Consider the following 19,313-nt stretch of genomic DNA (forward strand, 5'->3'; position numbering starts at 1 on the left):
TATCCGGCCGGTTCCCAGAAGGAAACCTTTTACTCAGGCCACCAAGGAGGACCAGAACAAAACAACCTCAAACGTGCAGAAAATCCAGCAAGTTCTTACCCGCTCCAACAGTTTATCCACCCCGCGGCCCACGAGGGCCTCAAAGCTACGTCGTGCCCGGCTGGGAGATGCTTCGGACAACGAATGTCTCGATGCTGAGAAAACGGCCTCCAACCCTGAAGCCACCGCTCCAGGCCCCAAGCAGTCCACGGAGACGAAGAAGCTCTCCCGACTGGACATCCTTGCCATGCCGAGGAAACGGGCAGGTTCGTTTACGTGCCCAGTGACTCCGAGACGGCGCAGTCAAGGACGGGGTTTTCTGGCCGGAGTGTGGAGTCCTGTCGGAAGACGGGTGTTTCGGAAGTTAGAGCTGCAGCGAGGAAAATGGCAGCTGCCACATCTGCAAAGCAGCCTTTCAGCAGGACCCGTTCAAGCAGTGTCAAGTATTCCTCCTCATCCAGTAAGTGCTCCTGCTTTATGCTTCTCCCCTATTCCCCTCTTTCTAATTTATAGGCTGCACTGGTTGCCAAGGATCGGCGCCTCAGTAGTACGAGCGCTGCATCAGTGAGTACAAAAGTCTGCGTTAACGAGCAGTACGGAGGTGGAGATTTCCTGTGGGTTTGGAGACAGCAGAGCATCTCTCGGACCCAGTAAGATATTATTGTGGTGTCGTCTGTGAGGATATTGCAAATAGCTTTTTTTTTTTCTTAATCTCCGGTGAATGTGTTTAAATTTTAAACAACCAGTTGCCATTTGACAGGAGCTTATTAGCTGTTTTTCTGTTAAAAAGGTAGAATTTAATGTTTTTCCAGTGCTACAAGGAATTGTGTTCTGTTTTACTTTGACTTCTAGAGTGCAAAGTTTGCTCCCAGAGAGCTTATAATGGTGTTGATGACAGCTGATGTCCAAAGTGACAGGTTTGAAGGCATCTGAAACAGGAGAACAAGAAATAAATGTCCCTGTGTTGTGAAGGCTGTTCCCTTGTTCTTCCTGTAAATGCCAATGTGGGGCTGGACACTCCACGCTGATCGCCCCAAGACCTTCCCGCTACTGTGTGTTTTCATCCACTTTTGCCATGGGTAAGGCAGGTGCACGGTCGTGTTTCCCACACGACGGAGGTTTGGGGCTGACTTGCCCCTAGCTGTGTGCCCAACAGAGCCTTGCAATACCAACATTTGTCGTGTTGAAATCAGCCTTTGATTAGATGGTGTGGGTGATGCAGATGACCACTCTCAGATGGTAACTGGTAAGCAGAAGATGTTCCTGACGCCTTTGGTCTAAGTCCTGGTCTGTGCCCGTACTCTTTGACCTACCATGGATATGGCAAAGCGGATCTGTTTGCCTAGTTTTTAGGAATGATGGGGGGCAAGGAATGAGAAGAACCCCTTTGGCTGGGTTTCTTAGGCCTGTTGAGAAGGATGCTGGTTTTGCCAGATCTGTGTTTTTGTACAGAGTCTTAGAGTTCTGAATGTGTCCTTTTCATATACATTCATATCGCTGAAATAATTATCCTTCTTGCAGTATTCATTTTTATTGCATGCTAAAATATTATTTTGCTGCTTGTTTTGTTTCGGATTGTTTTCATGCATCCAGCTTCCCTTTATGTTAATGATTTTTTTTCCTTGCACATTTGTATATGCATGTAAATCAGAATGGAAATAAGCTAGAAGAGTATGTACAATCTTTTCTCTTGCCTTTTTTGAGATGATGCTATATTGACTTCTTGTTTAACAATAACAAATTTAAAACAAAATAATGTGGTCAGAGTTTTCCAAACAGGAGGCACTCTTTACGCTCCCTCTGCCTTTGGACCACAGACTTCAAATCATTTGGAGAAAAATGATAAGTGTTGGCCAGTTCTTGGTTTAAATGAATTGGTTTTTGATTTCCAGAGCTTTGTAGCAGCCACACTAACACCTTTCCTTGTGCATAGCTGCAGCAAATGATGCTAATCCTTTCTTCAAATTAGTTGCTCTTAAAATACTAACCTCCTAATTCCTTGATAGGATTGTGGGCCTTGTGCAAGCTCTAAGTGTGCTTGTGTACTTCACGCTTCACGGTGCTGTACCAAGTGTGTGGTGCATGTTCCTGTACTAACGCTGTTGTAGCGAATCAACACCTAGAACCCATTTCTGTAAAAGAACATGAAACGTTGATAAATCGAACTGTTGCACTGTGCCATCAAGACGTCTTTGATTGTGATACAATGACTGAGTGTCAGTCAAGCCTGGGGAGTAAGGAGGCAGATGTGGCTGGTTTATTCAAGGATTTCTTAAAGTGTTTCGCTAACCACAATAGTTTCCAGCTCTCCCGGTGGGAGAAAGTTAATCTCACTAACAGAAGAAGAGAATGAACTATCTGGCCACGAGAGAAATGCCAGTAGATTGTTGGGCCGTCTGAAGTAACTGTGTGAAACACACGGGTATAGATCATCAGAATAATCCAAGTTACCAGTTTTGAAAGCTAAAGAGCTTTCTTTTCTGCTCTTCTGCATACACGATTTGTTTACTCTGTGTATTTGAATGGTACGAAGGGAGTTGATTCTCATTTCCCTTCGCATACAGGGATGGAAATGAGGCTCTTCATTTTAAAATTACGGTTCAATGACAGGGTGACCTCTTGATTCTAAACCTGTGTTTAAAAATGTATATAGATAAGTCTCTACTGATGGAATATGAACAAATTTAAGTATTTTAATCCTAAGCAAAGACATTTGGTAGCTGTAGCTGAGATAGCAATGTGTAGGAATACTTTTTTCACTATCAGTAATCATCTGTAGTCTCTACCTATGTCATCTATGCCAGATTCTTTTTTTGTGTGTGTGTGATCTACAATGCTGGCTTAATTCACTTGCAGTGTTTCAATGTTACAATAATCTTGGTAACACAGTGAAGCTTTTAGGTGTTGTTATTTTAAATAACCCAACTGGTTCTGTGTTTGGTGGGTCTTCATTCTCCAGGAAAGGATAAAGGGAATAAGCAGTATCCATAGAGAGTGTAGTGAGTCAGTGAACACCAGGTGCCCAGTTTTCAAATGATCTTGATGCTTCCTGTGTAAGGAATACCTGGATGTCTACAGATCTGCAGAACTGGTTGGGATAAGTGGGCAGCTTGCACTTGGCTCCAGGGGTTGGAGCTGGTCCTGACTGTGTGAACACTTTCTCATAGAGTGTCCTTAATGGTGAATTGCAAGGCAGGAGGTGAATGTGGGAGTGTGGACTCTTGCAAATAACGCCAAGCACCATAGTCTGTTCTTCACTCAAAAAACCCTCCTTTTGCTTCTTCTTGCAGCTAATTTGAAAGGTATCTGCAGGCTTGAAAAGTGGGCTCTTTTTAGAAAAAAACTTCTGTGGGACTAAGAGGAGTCTGAAATGTGTGCTACTTTCACACAGAGCTTCTGTGCATGGAAAGCCAAGTCTGTGGTAATTTGCTACATTGGAGTTAACACAGTCGTTTTGCTTTTCCATTGGAATTTCCCACTCCAAATTTGTATAGCAAATGGGAGCCATATAAGCGCTCAACTTTGAAGTAAGCTCTGAGAATGTGCTGTTTAACTTAAAATCTGCACAGAAACTCTCCTTTCCTTGTGTTCTTGGGCTAGTTTTGTGTTACCTTTTTGCCCTTTTGTAGTTACTCTTTACTACTTTCCTCAGTCTGAAACCAATTCATTTTTTATAAGCATCAAGGCGGAGACCACAGGGTTCAGATTACACTTCTACTTCGGAGGAGGAATATGGCTCAAATCACAGCTCCCCTAAACACAAACGCTCCCATACTTCAACAGCCACACAAACACCGAGGATACGTGGCTCTGGGCTGAGCAAGCAGAAGCACAATGGCAGAGAAACGGATGACGATGAAGATTTTGATGACCACCCTGACCCGTACAACTTCATGGCGCAAACGGCAGAAATAGCAGAAATAGCCAGGTGAGGTGGGGCTTTACGTGTTGACCCATGTCCTGAGAATGGATTAAGGGTTTTTTTTGGTGTTCAGAACAAACCCAGGTGTGGAGGTAGAAAGGAGAGGCACTCTGTCCTGTTGTTTTTGTGCCCCCCATCTCCTTCATATCTGAACATCAGCATGTTCAGACTTGAAAGGTTTTCATAAAACTTTGCAGCCTAAGCTGGACAGCGGTGGCTGTACCTTTTCTCTAGAAAACACCAAGGCACAGGGAAGCTGGGTTGTATCTTGGTTTGTTTCTTGTTCAAGGTGTGGATGGGTATCCTCTTTTAGCTCTAAGTTTGTCAAAAGATGTAACTGTCTATACCTGCTTATCTCTGCTTTCTGCTGGAAGTCACTGCTTGTGCACAGACTGGTTGGTGTGAATTCTCCTAATCCTCTGAAGAGGAAGTCAAATGGATTAGCAAAGACTAAATATGTAAACTGCTGAAGCTGCTTTGCCTGAAGCCGGTGAGGGAGAAGTAAGCAGTGGCTGTGGGGCAGAAACCTCTTTGCTTGGCACAATTGAATCCAAACAAGAAAATCTGTCTCGGCCTTGTGTATAAATGAGTTGTTGCTTAGCTCGATGTTCCTTGGATACAGGACCTATTGTATACTGGTGGTCTAGTGGTTGCCTGGAGGACCTCAGCAGTAAAGCAAATAGATTCTTTTTTTAAACAGTGGCATTTGAGGTTTGACATCTCTAATATGCAACTGTGTTATGCCAACTTTCCAGAAATACTGGTCTTCCATTGTACTGGCCATACTTGAAATACTTCCGACTGAGGAAGCCGTCTGCTGTCTGCTTTTGGTCGCATTTCCACCACCTCACCCGTATCACTTGCTGCACAGACCTCGAAAGGGCTTTTCTTGCCTGAACGTTGCTGTCAGGCTGCTAGAAAGTGTGTCAGCCTTCAAACCAGGCTGCATACCTGTACCGCAGGAAGCGTGCGTGTGGGAGACACCGGCTTCCCCCCTAGCAGCGTTCCGGTGCGGGAGAGCGCTGTGGGTTGCAGCAGCTATAAATAAATGGTTGCATCAGACTTGTCTGGCGCTGCACGTTGCAGGGCTCGGTCACAGACTCTGCTTGGTAATTGCAGCTCTGATTTCCGTTGCTGCTCCCAAATTAACTGGGAGGGGTTTAGAGGAGTCGGAGAGAGTTAAAAGGGAAAATGCCACTTATTTACAGTAAGTGAATCACGTAATGGATGTGTTCGGTGACAGCTCTATCCAAACCAGTGCAGATAGGGGACTCCTTAGGCAGGCAGATCAAACTGCTTTTTATTAGCTCAATTATGTGTTTTCTTTCAGAGAAAATGTTTGATGAACTGACAGTTTTATTACCTGGCTTCGTTTTTCGAACTAAAGAAGAAAGTGTCTTTCAGGTGAAGCTAGCTAGATTATTTTTTCTCATAGAAGCTTTTCCTTTAGAATTACCACAACAGCTACTTTTGGTCTGAACGGTTTTTTTTTTAAGCTCTGCTGGCAGCAGTCCAGACACAGAGTGTTAACTGGACACCTGTCAAGGGGCTTGAAGTTTCAAGACTTGGTTTCTGAAAACCAGATCCCTCTAAGGCACACTGTGCTTACCCAGGTAATTCGTCAGCCCTTCTGGAGAGTGCAAAGGTGTATTTTGATTTACAGTCTATAAACCACAAGGAACGAGAATTTGAGTTTTTATTATTTAAGTAACAAAGAAAAAAGCTTTTTGCCTTGTATGGGCTTTTTGAAGGAAAACAAAGAAGTCCCAAGAAGAAAAATGACTGAGTTCTATTAAAAAAAAAAAAGGAAGTAGAGTGGATGGGTGCAGGAGCAATAACATGAAACTTCTTTATGGATTGTCTCCAATACCTTCTGGTAGTGTGTAGTCACTAGAATTTGCTTTTTATCAAATCTCTACTTTAAAGCTGGGTTCAGGAGGGGAGTGTATTTATTTTGTGTGCAGCTAGAGTGTTCCTCGGTACCCTGCCAAGACACTCCAAAAAAACTTGCTTTCGCTAGCCTCTGCAGAGGTTATAGTTTCCATAAACTTTTTGTGGCTGCTCCTTTTATATTTTATGAATATGAGGCTTGTTGTATCATGTGCCCTAATGGCTGTGCTGCGTGCCCTGTGCATTAGGCTCAGCCAAACCTTGGTGAAGGACGTGGCCATCCTTGCTCGAGAGATTCACGATGTTGCTGGAGATGGGGACTCTCAGAGTTCATCGGGGACGGCACCAAGCACCTCCCTCAGCTCTGTGCCCAACACTCCTGCTTCCACCATATCAGCGAGAGAGGAGGTAAGATCCCGAACAACAAGAAATCTCTGTCCCTGAATGCTAAGTACATGGGGCACAGTTGTGGTGGGAGACCAGGGCAGCGTCCCCAGTTGCTGCAGCATTGAAAAACCCTCATCCCCTCTACTCCTCAAAAACACCACCAGAAAGGTTGACTGCAGTCTACTTAGGGTACTGTTTATTTTGCCCTCCTCTGTGCCAGAATCAGCCTTGCAAGAGGTGGGAGTTGTATTATTTCCTAAGGATCTCATGGCCTCTAGTTGGACTTTGGTCACTGAAGTTTGCATCTGGGGAACAGGGTTGAGTGGGTGTGCCAGAGCCTCCCTCCTTGTTTCAGGCAAGGCACTGAGCGTGTGCTCCGGCTGCACACTCTGTATCAGCTGTTTGTTTTGTTCTTCTGCTGTGTCCTTTCTGCCAGGGCTGTTGAAACGCTGTGCCGGTGTTACTTGAATCCCTTCCCTCCTGTGTATAGATGGACAAGGGCAGGGACTCTGTTCTCCAGCAGTGAGTTGGGCAAGAAGGAAGGCATTTAGCCTGGGAAGTGCTGTCCTCCACCTTTTCAGTGAAGCTGTGGCTTCCTCCTGAACTGTTTGACGCAGTTTGTCTGCGCTGGTGTGGGGAGGAGGGAGGTGTTTTTTTTTTTAATTTGGCTTACCAGTGCCACAGCACAAGGACTCAGCTCAGCTCAAACTTGGCTGCAAGGTCACCAGGAAGCTGCTAAAGCAGAATTGCCTTAGCTGCTGTTAAAGTCCAGATTCCCTCTTGTCTCCCACCAGCATGGGCTTAAAAAAAATACACAGTTCTCTTTATTTGCTGTTCAGGTGGGCCTCTTGACCCTCTGTTGTGAGAACCGTGGACCTGTCCTTAAGCAGGATTCAAAGCTGAGGACCAAACCTGTTACCCTGCCAAGAGAGTACTTGGAGGCCCTGTGACCCTGCTGTGATCATCACTGAAGGTGCAAAGCAGAAGTTTAGGGAGATACCCAGAAGATCAGGTGTGGCTGTGCTTGTGTCATCTGCAGCCTGCTCAGGGAGGGGTTTTGTCCTGGGGCTGTTTGGAGCCACAGTGCACAAATGTTTCACAATAACTTCAGGCTCTGAGATAGTGTTTTATTGCTTTGTTTCCTTGCAAGTGCCACACCTGCAAAACTGCTGTTTGTATTATTCTTTTTGAGCAGTTAAGGTGACAAATCTCCCTTACATCTGACTTGCAAATGAAATGTTTGCTATGGGTTGGTAATGACCAGTACTCAGCACCTGCTTCCTTCCAGAAAATCAGTGTACCTACTTTTTTGTGGAGTGCCACTGAAGGGTATGACCATAAGTCAGCTCATACAGAGGGATATGTCCTCTGCTGCTAGAGCAAGAACACCTGCAAAACACAGTGTTTCTGTTCTGTGCGGGATGATGGGTTCCAAAGCACATGGTTGTGATGCTGAATGGCAGGATCACAAAGCCAGGATTGCTCGAACCCAGGCTGAGGGTTTCTCTGCGATGTGGCTTTGCAGCACTGCTGTGTGGGACGTGCCAGTCAGCCCCCTCGCATAGTCAGGAGAGCAAATGCAGGACTGTGTCATGCTGTAGGTAGTGCTCCAGGCAGTACCCACTGCTAGAGCAGTTTTTGAGATCTTACCCTGGTGTAAAGGAAAAAGCACTTGTGGGAGCCTGTGAAGACACATCAGGAGTCATAACTTTTGGTGTGTTCAGCCAGTGGTGGCTGAAACCACCATAAAGGCTTTTAACTAGATTAGCTCCAAACAGGGTTGGATAGCATCATGATTTCAGCAGGGCCAGCGGCTGGCAGGCCATTTGAGTTACACCCAGAATGCTGCCATGCATCAGTGGAGCTGCCCTATGTTAGCGATAGCCAGGAACAGGTTAAATCATCAGGACTTTCTACTGGTGATGCTGAGATGTGGACCCGAATGGTGCATCTTGGGGGTCATGTTATGAATGAGAGCGATATAAACTGATGTGAGTTTAATAAACACACATCTGGTCTTTGGAACTGGACAAGAATCAGCAGACACACCTCCCTCAGACTAGGTGCTGCTGAATCTATACTGAAATAATTATTTTGACTTAATGTGGGGAAGTCACTGGGAAATATCTGAAGATCAGCATGTGTGCTGCTAAGCACCATGAATTTTATGTTTATTAAACAACTTTATATTAAATATACTAGGAAAGGACATAGTGATGAGAAATAGCTATTGTAGTTACAATAGTAATGTCTTGAAACGTCTGATAAAAGGAAGTATGTGAACAAGAAACGTTTGTCCTGTGTGACTGTCTCTGATACTCTGGCTCTTGCAGCGCAGTGTGCCATTCTGCTAGCTCTTGATTTTCTACTACTAAAGTTTTATACCTATTCTAATGAAGTGAGGGGAAAATGCAGGAAAAATAAGTACTGATGCTGGAATCACTTTTGAGGGTTTAATGCCATACCAGAAGCTTTGCTTTGGACCAGTGTGTGGCACAGCATTTCTCAGCCTCAAATGAATCGCTTTTTAAATTACTTTTATTACGAAGTTTGTTTAAAGATTGAAATCATGAGTGTTCTCTTAACTTTTAAGATGGAGCCTTAGATTTCAATCTTATTCTTCATGTTCTATCCTTTCAGGTCCGGTGTTGGCTTGGATGTTTTCCAGGGAGGTTTTCAGTTTCCCCAGTGCATGTTTGGGATGTTTTTGTTTGTTTTTGTAACCTCAGCTATATAGTTTATAAAACCTAGATTCTTGGCATACTGAGCTGAGTACTGCTACAGATTAAGCAAAAAAACCCAAAGCAAACCAAAACAAAAAAAAGAGTTCAGCAAGGATGAAGCCTTCCTAATTCCTGTTTACTAAAGCCACGGGTTGTTTGGGATGCCTTGGGTTGTGGGTGTGTAGGTTTTAAAGGACCGAGCTTTCTGCAGAGCTGAGCCGTCACACTGAAAGCTGAGCTGCTGCAAGTGTAGTCAAGTGGGTCATCCCAAATCACTAGCCACTTCTGCAAATTTTGGCCCTGCCTGACATTCTTTTGGCTGGTCTTTTTTAAAGTTGATAATGATATAGCTAAAACTTAAGAGGCCAATTATGTTTGTTTAGTTGTTGTTTAATGTACTCAGTATGAGTGTTGGTATGACAAGAGGAAATGCTTACTGATGTGACAGAACAGAAAGCATGAGAAGAGACCAGGTCACACTTGAAAATCTTCTCCTGGTGACAGTGGAGCAGGTGCTGCCCTTAACTGTGTTTTCAACTGGTTGTGCTGAGAACTGCTGGACTGTAGGAATATCTCATTCCCTTCTGACGCTGTTTCACCGCTGCAAGCAGCCTAACTTACTGTTTCCGTACTTCCTGAAAAGATGCTTAATAAAGAGAAGCTTATGAGCTAAACCTTCTGGCTATTGTACCCCTGTACCATAATATCTCATACCTCTGCCTGTGCATAACGCAAGTGCTACTGCATAGAGTGTGGGGAGCCTGGACCTTGGATGGCACATGGTTTCCTCGCAAGAGCTGTGTGCTTTGCCAACCAAAGAGCATCCTGGGCTATGTTTAGCCCATTCTCTGTGCTCGGAGGGCTGCTGGATTTCACTCAGCACGGTCCATTCTGAAGTAACTGGGGAGCTGCCCGAGACCACCTCTGCAGAACTGGTTGGTGACCAGGACCTCCGTGGGCTTCAGTGCATGCGAGGGTGGGCATCTACTGCTGGTCCTCAGGAATGCGCTTTGGGAATATCAACCCAAAATAACCCAAAACCGTGTGTTCTCTTTGATACTTGCTGTCACAGTCATTCACTAGCATTGATCTCTTTGTTTCTGTTTTAACACAGATTGCTCGTAGATCTTTTCGGCTGGCATATCCATCTCAGGTGCACTTTCCATCCCATTATTTTTTGTATCTCTGTCTCGTCACTATTATTTTCCTCCCGTTCTTGTAGAATTTTTGTCTGTCAGTCAACCAAACAGGAGTAGCTGTCTTGTGTTTCTGTTCTTCCTGTTAATTGTTGGCATTATCAGTGATTTTGTATTGCTTTTTCATCTCTTCCATGTGTTACTGAATGGTTTCTGATTAATTTTAATGTGGCTTTAATGTTGCATTGATATATTAAAACAAAGATATGGGAAAACGGCGCCTTTTTGAGTTCTAACTAAATTCAAAAAAGGCAGAGATGTACTTTTCAACTACGTGCTCAAGACTCAAAATTGTTAAGTGGAATAGCCCCACTGAGTTTCATAGGATGACTCCAGTGGGTAGACACTCGCAGGATTGGGGTCTAGTAATTTGCTTAGGAACCCATACCTGTCTGAACAAGACTTAAATGAATCAGTGTTCCTCTGGGGCTTGCCTGAAAGTCTGCAATACCTGCAGTGAATGCCTGTTTGCCTCCTTCCCTACTATTTTTAATGACTCATTACTCATTATTTCCAAGTTGGTGCAGCACATTCCAGAAGCAAGTCTGAACTACCAGAAAGTGCCTCCGGGATCAGTGGAACTGAAGGATTTTGACCAAAATATGAACGATAATAGAGAAGAGGATCCCTCAAGAAAAACGAGGACAAGAAACCGTGAGGAGGCAGGCCACCTTTTTCTTTACTGTTTCTTTATTTTATATATGACATTGCTTTAAGCTGCAGTATGTGTACCTGCTCTTTCTAAGCTGCCAAAGGAGGCTACTCAAAAAAAAAAAAAAAGGCAAAAAAGCAGCACTTCTCAAGAGCCTTAACTTGTAGATTAGAAAACGATGTTTAAAAAAGAAAAAAAGAGGAACAGAATCACCCTTCTTGCCAATACTGACTGGAAGTTTCCTCTCTTATGTAAAACTCCACTAAAACCTGAGGCGTGGGCACTTGCTGTTTGGGAGGAGGCATTCAGTGTCAGAGCTCACTTAGGCTATTTCACTGCTGTTTTAAAGGAAAGCACAAAAATCTCAGCTTTGAAATCAGCAGCACCGATAGTTTAATGGCATCTTACTTTTCTACAACCAACATCCTGGTTAGAGGTGCCCATGGAGGAGCAGTGGCAGAATCTGGATCTTACAAGGCATTTCTGCAGGTGGGCTCAAGTGCTGTGGCACAGCTGGCTCACTGTGCTGTGCCCTGCCATGCAGACAGCAAGCCACTTGTTCTTCATTGCTCCCTCCAACGTGTGCAATATGATGCAATTTTCTGGGCTGAGAGAGCAGGTTAACCTGGAAATTACTGGGATGATGCTAAAGAGTGAGGAAGCCTGGCCTGAAACTTGAGACTGGGGATGGTGTTGGAGTGAGGGATGTAGCAGGTGATGGTGCCGGAGAGCAGAGGAGCAGGCTGCTGGTGAAACACTTGGCTGTTGCTTCTCCTTGCTTTCTGCTGGCTGGCTCTGGTCGGGAAGGAAGAGCTGGGTGGAGGCTCTGGGGAGGCAGGGCAGGCAGGAGGGGGGCAGGGCTCCAGCACAGTCACTCCGCTGCTCTGGAGGTGGAGTGTGACTTGGAGGGGCAGACGGAGGGGAGCATGGGCTGAGCCACTGGTACTGATCCTGCCCTGTGAGTGACTTGGAGCAATCCCTCGCTCTCCTGTAGAGAGGTGCCAAGGCTGAATAAAAGGTGTGGGTTCAGAGTGCCCCAGCTGATGCGGGCTTTCCTGGGGGCTCTGCTGAGCCGCAGGACTTGAATATTTGAGGTTTTGTGGGGGTTTTGGTGGTGTTTTTAATAAAGCGGAATGTAATGTGGTGGGTTACCTGGCTGTGAAGGTGACTTGAACTCGTATAAATCACGTTAGATGGTTTCAGTGAGGCTTCTTGTGAGACCTCTTGCGTTGCGATTTGGCTTTTTGGGATTTTTTGGAGGGGGGAAGATGCCTGTGAGGCTTGGAAAGCCTTAAGCTTTTTCTTTCAGAAATGCTTAAATAGTTAGGTTACTGCAGACAGCTCTGTCTCTCTGTCTCTAGCAAAAAATTCTGAACAAATTAGTATTAAACTTTTTGCCAAAGTGCTGCAACAAAGCTGCACATTATCTTAATCTCCCTTGAGCTTCAAGTATCATCCACATAGATGAAGATGTTTCAGTGGAGATCATTTACTGTAAAAAAAAAAAAAAAAAAAATTAAAAAAAAATCCAGTTTTGTAACGTGCCACTTTTGCCAAAAGTTCTCTGATTTTCCCTTATATTTAGGTAATCTTTGACAATCTGATGTTGAACCCGGTGTCCCAGTTATCGCATACAATCCGTGAAAATACAGAAAACCTAGCTGAAAAAATGAAGTAAGTAACTTTTTGTCCCTGGCCTGAAATGTTGACTTGCTGCTGAGTTTGTTGACTTGCTACTTGTGGAAGGTAGTGCATTGTCACCTCAGAAAGTCTTGTTAACAAGATACAGGGAATCTAGATGTAGGAAACTGCTTGTGGTGAATGAGAGGTAATATGATTATTTGCCATCTCTTTTCCTCCTATGTTTGGCCTTTGAAATTTTAATGCTGGAATTGTAATGCTTGTTGATGCTTCAACTTTGAAACCTTCCCTGTGAAAAGATACAGCAGATAATTGGCGGATTGTCTCCTCTTTCCTTCTCTGTTCCAAAACACTCAGCCTGCAGGTCACCAAGCTTGTGAAATCTCTTCAAAGCTTGTTGCTCTAGAAGACATCAGTTAGGGAAAGACTTTGGATTGTTCCTAAATCAGCTGAAAGGCGCTTTGTCCAGTTGCTAATCCACTAATCTCCTTTGTTGCCACATGTTGTGATAATTAAATCTCTTAAGCAGCTTTGGATGGCAATTTTAAGACCTGCCCCACTTCTTGTGCTGCAGGATTCTGTTTCAAAACTCAGAAAGGACCTGGGAGGAGATGGAGGCCAAAATTAATTCAGAAAATGAAGTGCCAATTCTGAAGACATCAAACAAGGTAAGACCATGCAAGCAAGTGAAATACTGAAGGCTTTTGTCCATGAAGGCTTTGTAAGAAGCCAAAGCAGCAAGCTCTGTCCCTTCTCAAATCCATTTCTGAAATTTCTGTCTGTTTGGGGGTTGAATGGCTGTTTTTTGTTGCTGTTTAAAGTGTGACAAAGTGCATTTCTTCAGCTATGGTGTTTCACCAAACTCTTCCCCTCTTCCTTTGTGATTAATCTTCAAAGACCCAGTCCCTTAACAGATGTTCAAGTTCAGGGTCATTAGGCCTCATTTAAATGTCTACAGAAGCATCACCTACCATGTGGTTGCCACAGCTTCTGTTGTAGACAGATGTTTCTTGGGCATGTTTGTTTTCTTCACCTGTAGCAGTTTGATAACAGGGCAATAAAAAGCTGCAGCCCTAGGGTGGTGTTTGTGCTCTCATCACCTCTTATTGTCGTTGGTGGGGACTGCCAGTAGGGATTTAAGTAAAATAATTGACCCAGCAAACATGGTTAATGCCAAGCGTACATACAACAACTGGCAGGATCTGTGTCACTCGGTGCTACGGCACTATATGTGTGGCCAATGGCTTTGTCTGGGCTAGGAGTTGAGTTTACAAGTATCTTCCTGTGTTTGATATTAAGGAGGATGTGGAGGAGTCCTTGTACAGTTAATCTGGATAGCATTTCAGATCTAAAATTAACCACTCTGGCTGTGAACTGGGTGGTGTTGTAGCACTTGGTGAAATGATGCAGAGCAAAGGTGCCTGTGCACCTCAATACAGGTACTAGCTTCCTCTTTTCTGTGAAACAAGCAAGGTTGGAACTGATGTGGAATCTTCTTGATCAGATAGGCAGAAAGGAGTAGGACTAGATTCCTGCATCAGTTGAGTACTTTGTTGCTTAATTTTCTGTTCTGATGCTTCTGTTTCTAGGAAATCAGTTCTATCCTGAAGGAGCTTCGGAGAGTTCAAAAACAGCTTGAAGGTTGGTCGTTTAGAACATTCTTTTTGTCTCTCAAATGCCAGTAAGTTGCACAAAATAATGCGTTGATTTGCCAGGGATGCAGAAGGGATGCAGAAGTTGAGTTTGTTAGTGCGGTGCTCTCTGACGAGTGCATATGGAATGAAGAGTAGATTTATCTTGTGCTGCCAATTTTAAAGAAAATTGTTGACTTTTGAAATGTGGAAGCTGTTGTTGTGGAAATGCTTTGTTTGTGGTAATTAGCATATTCCCATAAGATGAATATGGCAAAGGTCTGTTCTACTGAAGTAATATTTAGCAGCTCTTTCAGCCAATAAGCTGCGCTGTGCTTTTTGGACTCAAATTTTGCACAGAGCGCTCTGTGCAGTAGGAGGCAAGACAAGCTCTTGCATCATCTAGGAGCTTAATAAAGACATATAAAAACATACAGGCGTCGTTTTGGGCTCCTGCTAAAAGCTTGCCGTTTGACTACTATAGTTTGTCTTTTCCAATTTAACCAGAAAGTCGAGTGTCCTCATAGCTTCAGTTTGGGAGAGGTTTTGCTTGTTAAAGCTGCTTAGGCCTGAAGGTACTAATGAGGAAAATACTGTGACTAAAATGAATGCCAGTTCTGCCTTCAAAGTGAAGGCAGCAACCTTCTGTTGAGAAAATCTGCTGAGTGTGCTCATGTGTCTGTATATGTCTCTCTTGTCCCCTCCTTCCAGTCATAAACGCCATCGTTGACCCTACTGGAAACTTGGATGTAGTTGCCAGTAACAAATCATCTTCTGCTGCTAAACAATCTACAGCCACTAAAGTCAGGACTGCTAACACGTCTGGGTCCACGCTGGAGACTTTGTCCCCAGCACAGATGAGAAACTACACACAGAAATCGAACTGTGGGTCTTCTCGCTTACAAGATTCGAATTTCATTCCAGATGGAGAGAAGTATGTGATCTGATACAATATTTTGTATTGCTATCATACTGTAATCTGCCGTCGCATTAGTGGTGTATGAGTGGTTTGTGGACAGTTTGTGTGGAGCAGTTGTTTAGATTGCTAACACGTTGCACAAAAAAAAAAAAAAAAGAAAAAAACAAAATCTATGCTGTGAGGGTGAATGGAAAGTCTGTGTATGCCTTTTAAACAAGACTAGCACTGTGGAGCAGCACATATTCAGCGTAGAGGCAGACTGATTTTTAGAAAATTACTCACTTATTCTTCCAGTGTGCCATAAGAAAACAGGCTTGGCGTACGCTGCGTTCAGTACTGCCGAAGGTGAAGTGTTCTTGCATTGGCCTGTTCATAATTATTCAGTTGTAATGAGGCGCAATTGAAAGAAACATTTTTGGTGCTATATTTGGGTTTGTTTTGTTTGTCTGATTATATTTTTTGTTTTGAAGTGTACAAGTGAAGCATTACAGCTCTGTTGGAATCAACGTGCAAATCCAACAGAAGGATCGTGCAATATCGCGGGTTTCTGGGACAAACTCTTACTGCAGTTGTGCAAGGAGTCCTTTTCAGCAGTCATAAAAAGGCAACCACACTGAGGTTGTGCATCCTTTTTTTCAGTCCAAACACCAAACAAGACAGAATAAACCCTTTGTTTTCTCCTGGGAAAGTGTAAAAGTTAATAATGGTTTGAATGTAAAGACTACTAATACAGTGACTATTTTGATGGTGTTTCAGGCCCAATGTTTGGGGTAGGTACAAAAAGTCAGATTTTACAGTTTAGCTTGTCAGATTTTCATGATTTTGATATGAATGCTGTCTTTAAGCACCTTTTTTCTTTTTTTTTTCTTTTTAAAATCTACAGTCTTTTTACCATGAGCTACAAATGGTCTTGGCTGGGCCAAAGACGAAGATGTTTGTGATTTAGCTAATTGCTAAGAAAAACATCTGTTCCAATGGCTCGTGTAATAAACGTAATTGCACAGTTGCTGTGAACTAGTGTTCAGTTGACAGCACTGAAAAAATAATGGCTTAAATGTAGCTCCACCTTGATGGCTAGTTCTGTTATGAATTTTTTTTTCAATGCAGAAGTGCTTGAAGACCACCATTTCTGTGGTATTTTTCAGAAACTATTCAACAGTGTCAGGCAGTTGGTACATTTGGGATTTTTGTCTGGATTTTATTTTGGTCTGTTATAATCCTAGAAACACTAAAGATAACGTGCAGTTGCACTGAGCAATTCCTTGTTTAAAAAAGTTGGTTTTTTGTATTCTGTCTTTCAGTTAAAGTGCGCAACTCTAAGCAATTTTTGTTGCTTTAAGAACAAAAGTTTTAGTTTTGAGGGGATCTCTTCCAGATGTGTTTGCTCCCTGTTCTTTCTGTCTTGTATCAATTCCTTTTTGTTCTTCCTGGTCAATAAACAGTAACCAGGTAACGAAATTCTTTTGTAGCTGTGGAGGATACGTTTACTGGGAAAGGTGAGCAGATGAGTTCCACTTTGCCCTCATACAGTGTGTAGTTTAACCAGTGCAAATGGTTTCCCAAGCTTGACTGCTTCTTGTGTGCTGACTTTATATTTTGGGGTGGGTAGTGGATTCCTTAGTTAGCTTCAGTAGTTACCTGAGCTTTTCTGCTAGAGTGTTGTAACAGTGGGAACCTGTTGAAATAATTTAAATAAATAGGGATGCTCACAAAGTGTTTAGTCTTACTAGCGAAGACCATGATTGCTTTCCCGGTGAAGCCAGTGGGAGCTCTCTGTCAATTTCAGCAGAAACAGGATCAGTCCCAAAACGGGAGTATGCCCACAGGCCATTTTCTTTTGAGCGTGCAAGATGGGCTGGTAAACAATAGGTGCAAATATCTTTCCAAGATTTCCACTAGGTTATAAGACTCATCTGCTTCTGTGGAGGTGCTCTTCCATGAAGAAATCTGCTGGATTTCACATAGATGAATGCAGAATAAAAAAAAGAATTTGCCCTTGATGTTCTTCTGCCTGTAATATACGCACTATCTGAATGTGTTCATTCAATTGTTTATTCTCAGCTATCTTTTCTTGAAATACCTGACTGTGTCCTTGATTAATATCATAAGTGGTGGTATCGTTCCTGACATACGAGACAATTTTTCAAGCCCTTCTTGGACAGGGTTTGAACTGACCCGGTGCTACCCCAACTCACTAGGAGTTGAAGGACCTTCACAGATAAGGTGTTGCTGTTAGTTTCAGTTTTGCTGTAGAGACAAGTGAATTCCTCAGACATATGACTTTTATTTGTTAACCACATTTCCACATCTTCTGGCTATGCTCTAGTGGATTTGTTTCTCGACAATGTGTCCTTGATGGGACCTCTGTTTACTTTCACTTGAAAATTACATGATTCTTCTTTCATTCATGAGCACATCAAGGATGGATTTTCTTCCTTGGTTGCTCTGTTCTGAACTTGAGAGAGCCCGCAGACACCTGACATCAGTTAAATCAACCTGCAAAATGTGGTACCTCTTCAAGTCGCTAATAAGGATGCAGCACCTGGTGTCAGTTTATAATTTGGAAATGCGTGTGTGAAGTGGGGGAGGATGCACAGCTTGATTTGTTTTATTTGTGACTCAGCTAAATGCTGCTGTGTCCTGACACAACATTCATCCTCGGATCTTTGCATTTAAAACAGTTTGCTAGTCAACGATGAAACACAATGTATTTTTTTCTTGTATCCACTGCTTCCCAAGCACACACCCCATGTGCACTTGTCTGCTCCAGATAAGCCAAAGAGCTGGCCACCTGACTACTACTCCTTTGTTCATTGTTACAAGCAGTACTGTATGCAACCATGCAAATATGCCTCTGCGTGACTCCAGTGTGAACCTGACAGGTGTGCAGTGGTGTATCTGGGTGGCCCAGGATCAGTGCATAAGATACCTGCTGGCTCCGGTAGCTGCAGATGGGCCTTGCGTTGAGCTTGGCAGGGGTGACGCTGGCCTGTGGGTCACTCTCATACCATATTGCTTTCCTGTGTTTTGTATCTGACTAAAGAAATGTAACGGAGGGTGGGATTTTCAAAGTCGTAGGGAAGCAAGTGCTCAGGTCCTTTTGGGTTTCCATAGGCTTTGGGTCCCTGACGCCGTGAGCACCTTGCAAAATCCCAGCCCTCAGCTCTTCCACTATACTTGAAAACCATGTTCTCAGTTCGACGCTTTCAAATGTAAAAATCTGTTACTCTGGTCTGATGGTGTGAATGTAAATTCCTGCGAGAATGCGTACGAGCTTTGTGAGCGATGACCTAAATGTATCTGCAGCGATGTCATGTGTGGTCGTGCTCCAGGAGAAAAGAACGTCTGCATCATCTTTGAGTATTTAGTAAAGGTACAACTAGCGGAATGTTTACATACAGCCTACTGAAAAAAAGAGGAGACAAAAAAGAGATAAAATAGTGTAAAGTATTTAAGTGCTAGATTCTACTAGTTTTTTCTTGTTTTGCAGATCACGCTAGCTATTTTTGAAGTTCAGTAAATGTGTATAACTTTTGCAAAGACCAGACAGAACTACCTGTTCACTTTCGATGTGCCCCGTGCTGAATCGTGCCTATTTCACTCTCTGCTGTTGTTATGCTGCTGATTCTGCTGTTCTGAACTGTTCACTGGATCATTCCATTTGCATGCAACACAAATGCAAGCTGAGCTGTCTGAGAGTAAAGCTGAAACACGTTTGTATAACTTGAATCGACTAATGACTTTCTCTTTTCCACACCCCCTTTGAAATGCTGTGTATAATTTTGATTTTTCTCTTGCCCTGATTTTTTTCTGCTTATGTTTTTTTGAATGGTAATTTATTTTTGTTTGGATTATAGGCAGTATCTGTACATTTTGTTTCAAGTTGATATTGTGGACGTCTTTAAAAAAATAAATTGTTATTTTATATAATTTTATCATAAAGTTGCTCTAATAAATCATTCTTTTATCATGTGACAACGATTCTGGGTTTCGTGTGTTAATTTGGGGGGGCAGTATGTGTTTGGTGGACTTAAATTTTTCAACTGCCTCATTACATCGGTGTTAAGTACAGTGTAATGAAAGAATTGTCAGCAACTGAAGACTCTCAGTGCAACTGGATCTGTCCTGGTGACACTTGTGGCTGGGGCAGATCCGTCTCCAATAGTGCAGGAGTCCCCTATCCTCTGCCCCCGTACTTAACAGGATTGAAATCTGCAAGTCCCCATTGCCTGAGGGTGGTCTTCCTTCTGAATACGGTATGGTGATATTGGATTTAGTTCTTAGTACTGTTTTATTTCATTACCATGGTTAAC

General features: G+C 43.3%; 1 protein-coding gene across 1 annotated transcript in view; it reads left to right on the plus strand.

The window, feature by feature from the left end:
* Positions 1–15,028, plus strand: part of CEP170B (centrosomal protein 170B) — a 55,513-nt gene extending 40,485 nt beyond the window's left edge. Inside the window, 11 exon segments of the mRNA XM_086613731.1 lie at positions 3–314; positions 317–499; positions 1,012–1,014; positions 3,718–3,967; positions 6,100–6,259; positions 10,076–10,114; positions 10,676–10,819; positions 12,395–12,483; positions 13,025–13,118; positions 14,040–14,091; positions 14,793–15,028. Coding sequence (XP_086469857.1) covers positions 3–314; positions 317–499; positions 1,012–1,014; positions 3,718–3,967; positions 6,100–6,259; positions 10,076–10,114; positions 10,676–10,819; positions 12,395–12,483; positions 13,025–13,118; positions 14,040–14,091; positions 14,793–15,028 — 1,562 coding nt within the window.
* Positions 15,029–19,313: the final 4,285 nt, after the last annotated feature.

Source organism: Tauraco erythrolophus, chromosome 6 (assembly GCF_009769465.1).
Source record: "Tauraco erythrolophus isolate bTauEry1 chromosome 6, bTauEry1.pri, whole genome shotgun sequence".
In the NCBI taxonomy this organism is placed as follows: Eukaryota; Metazoa; Chordata; class Aves; order Musophagiformes; family Musophagidae; genus Tauraco; species Tauraco erythrolophus.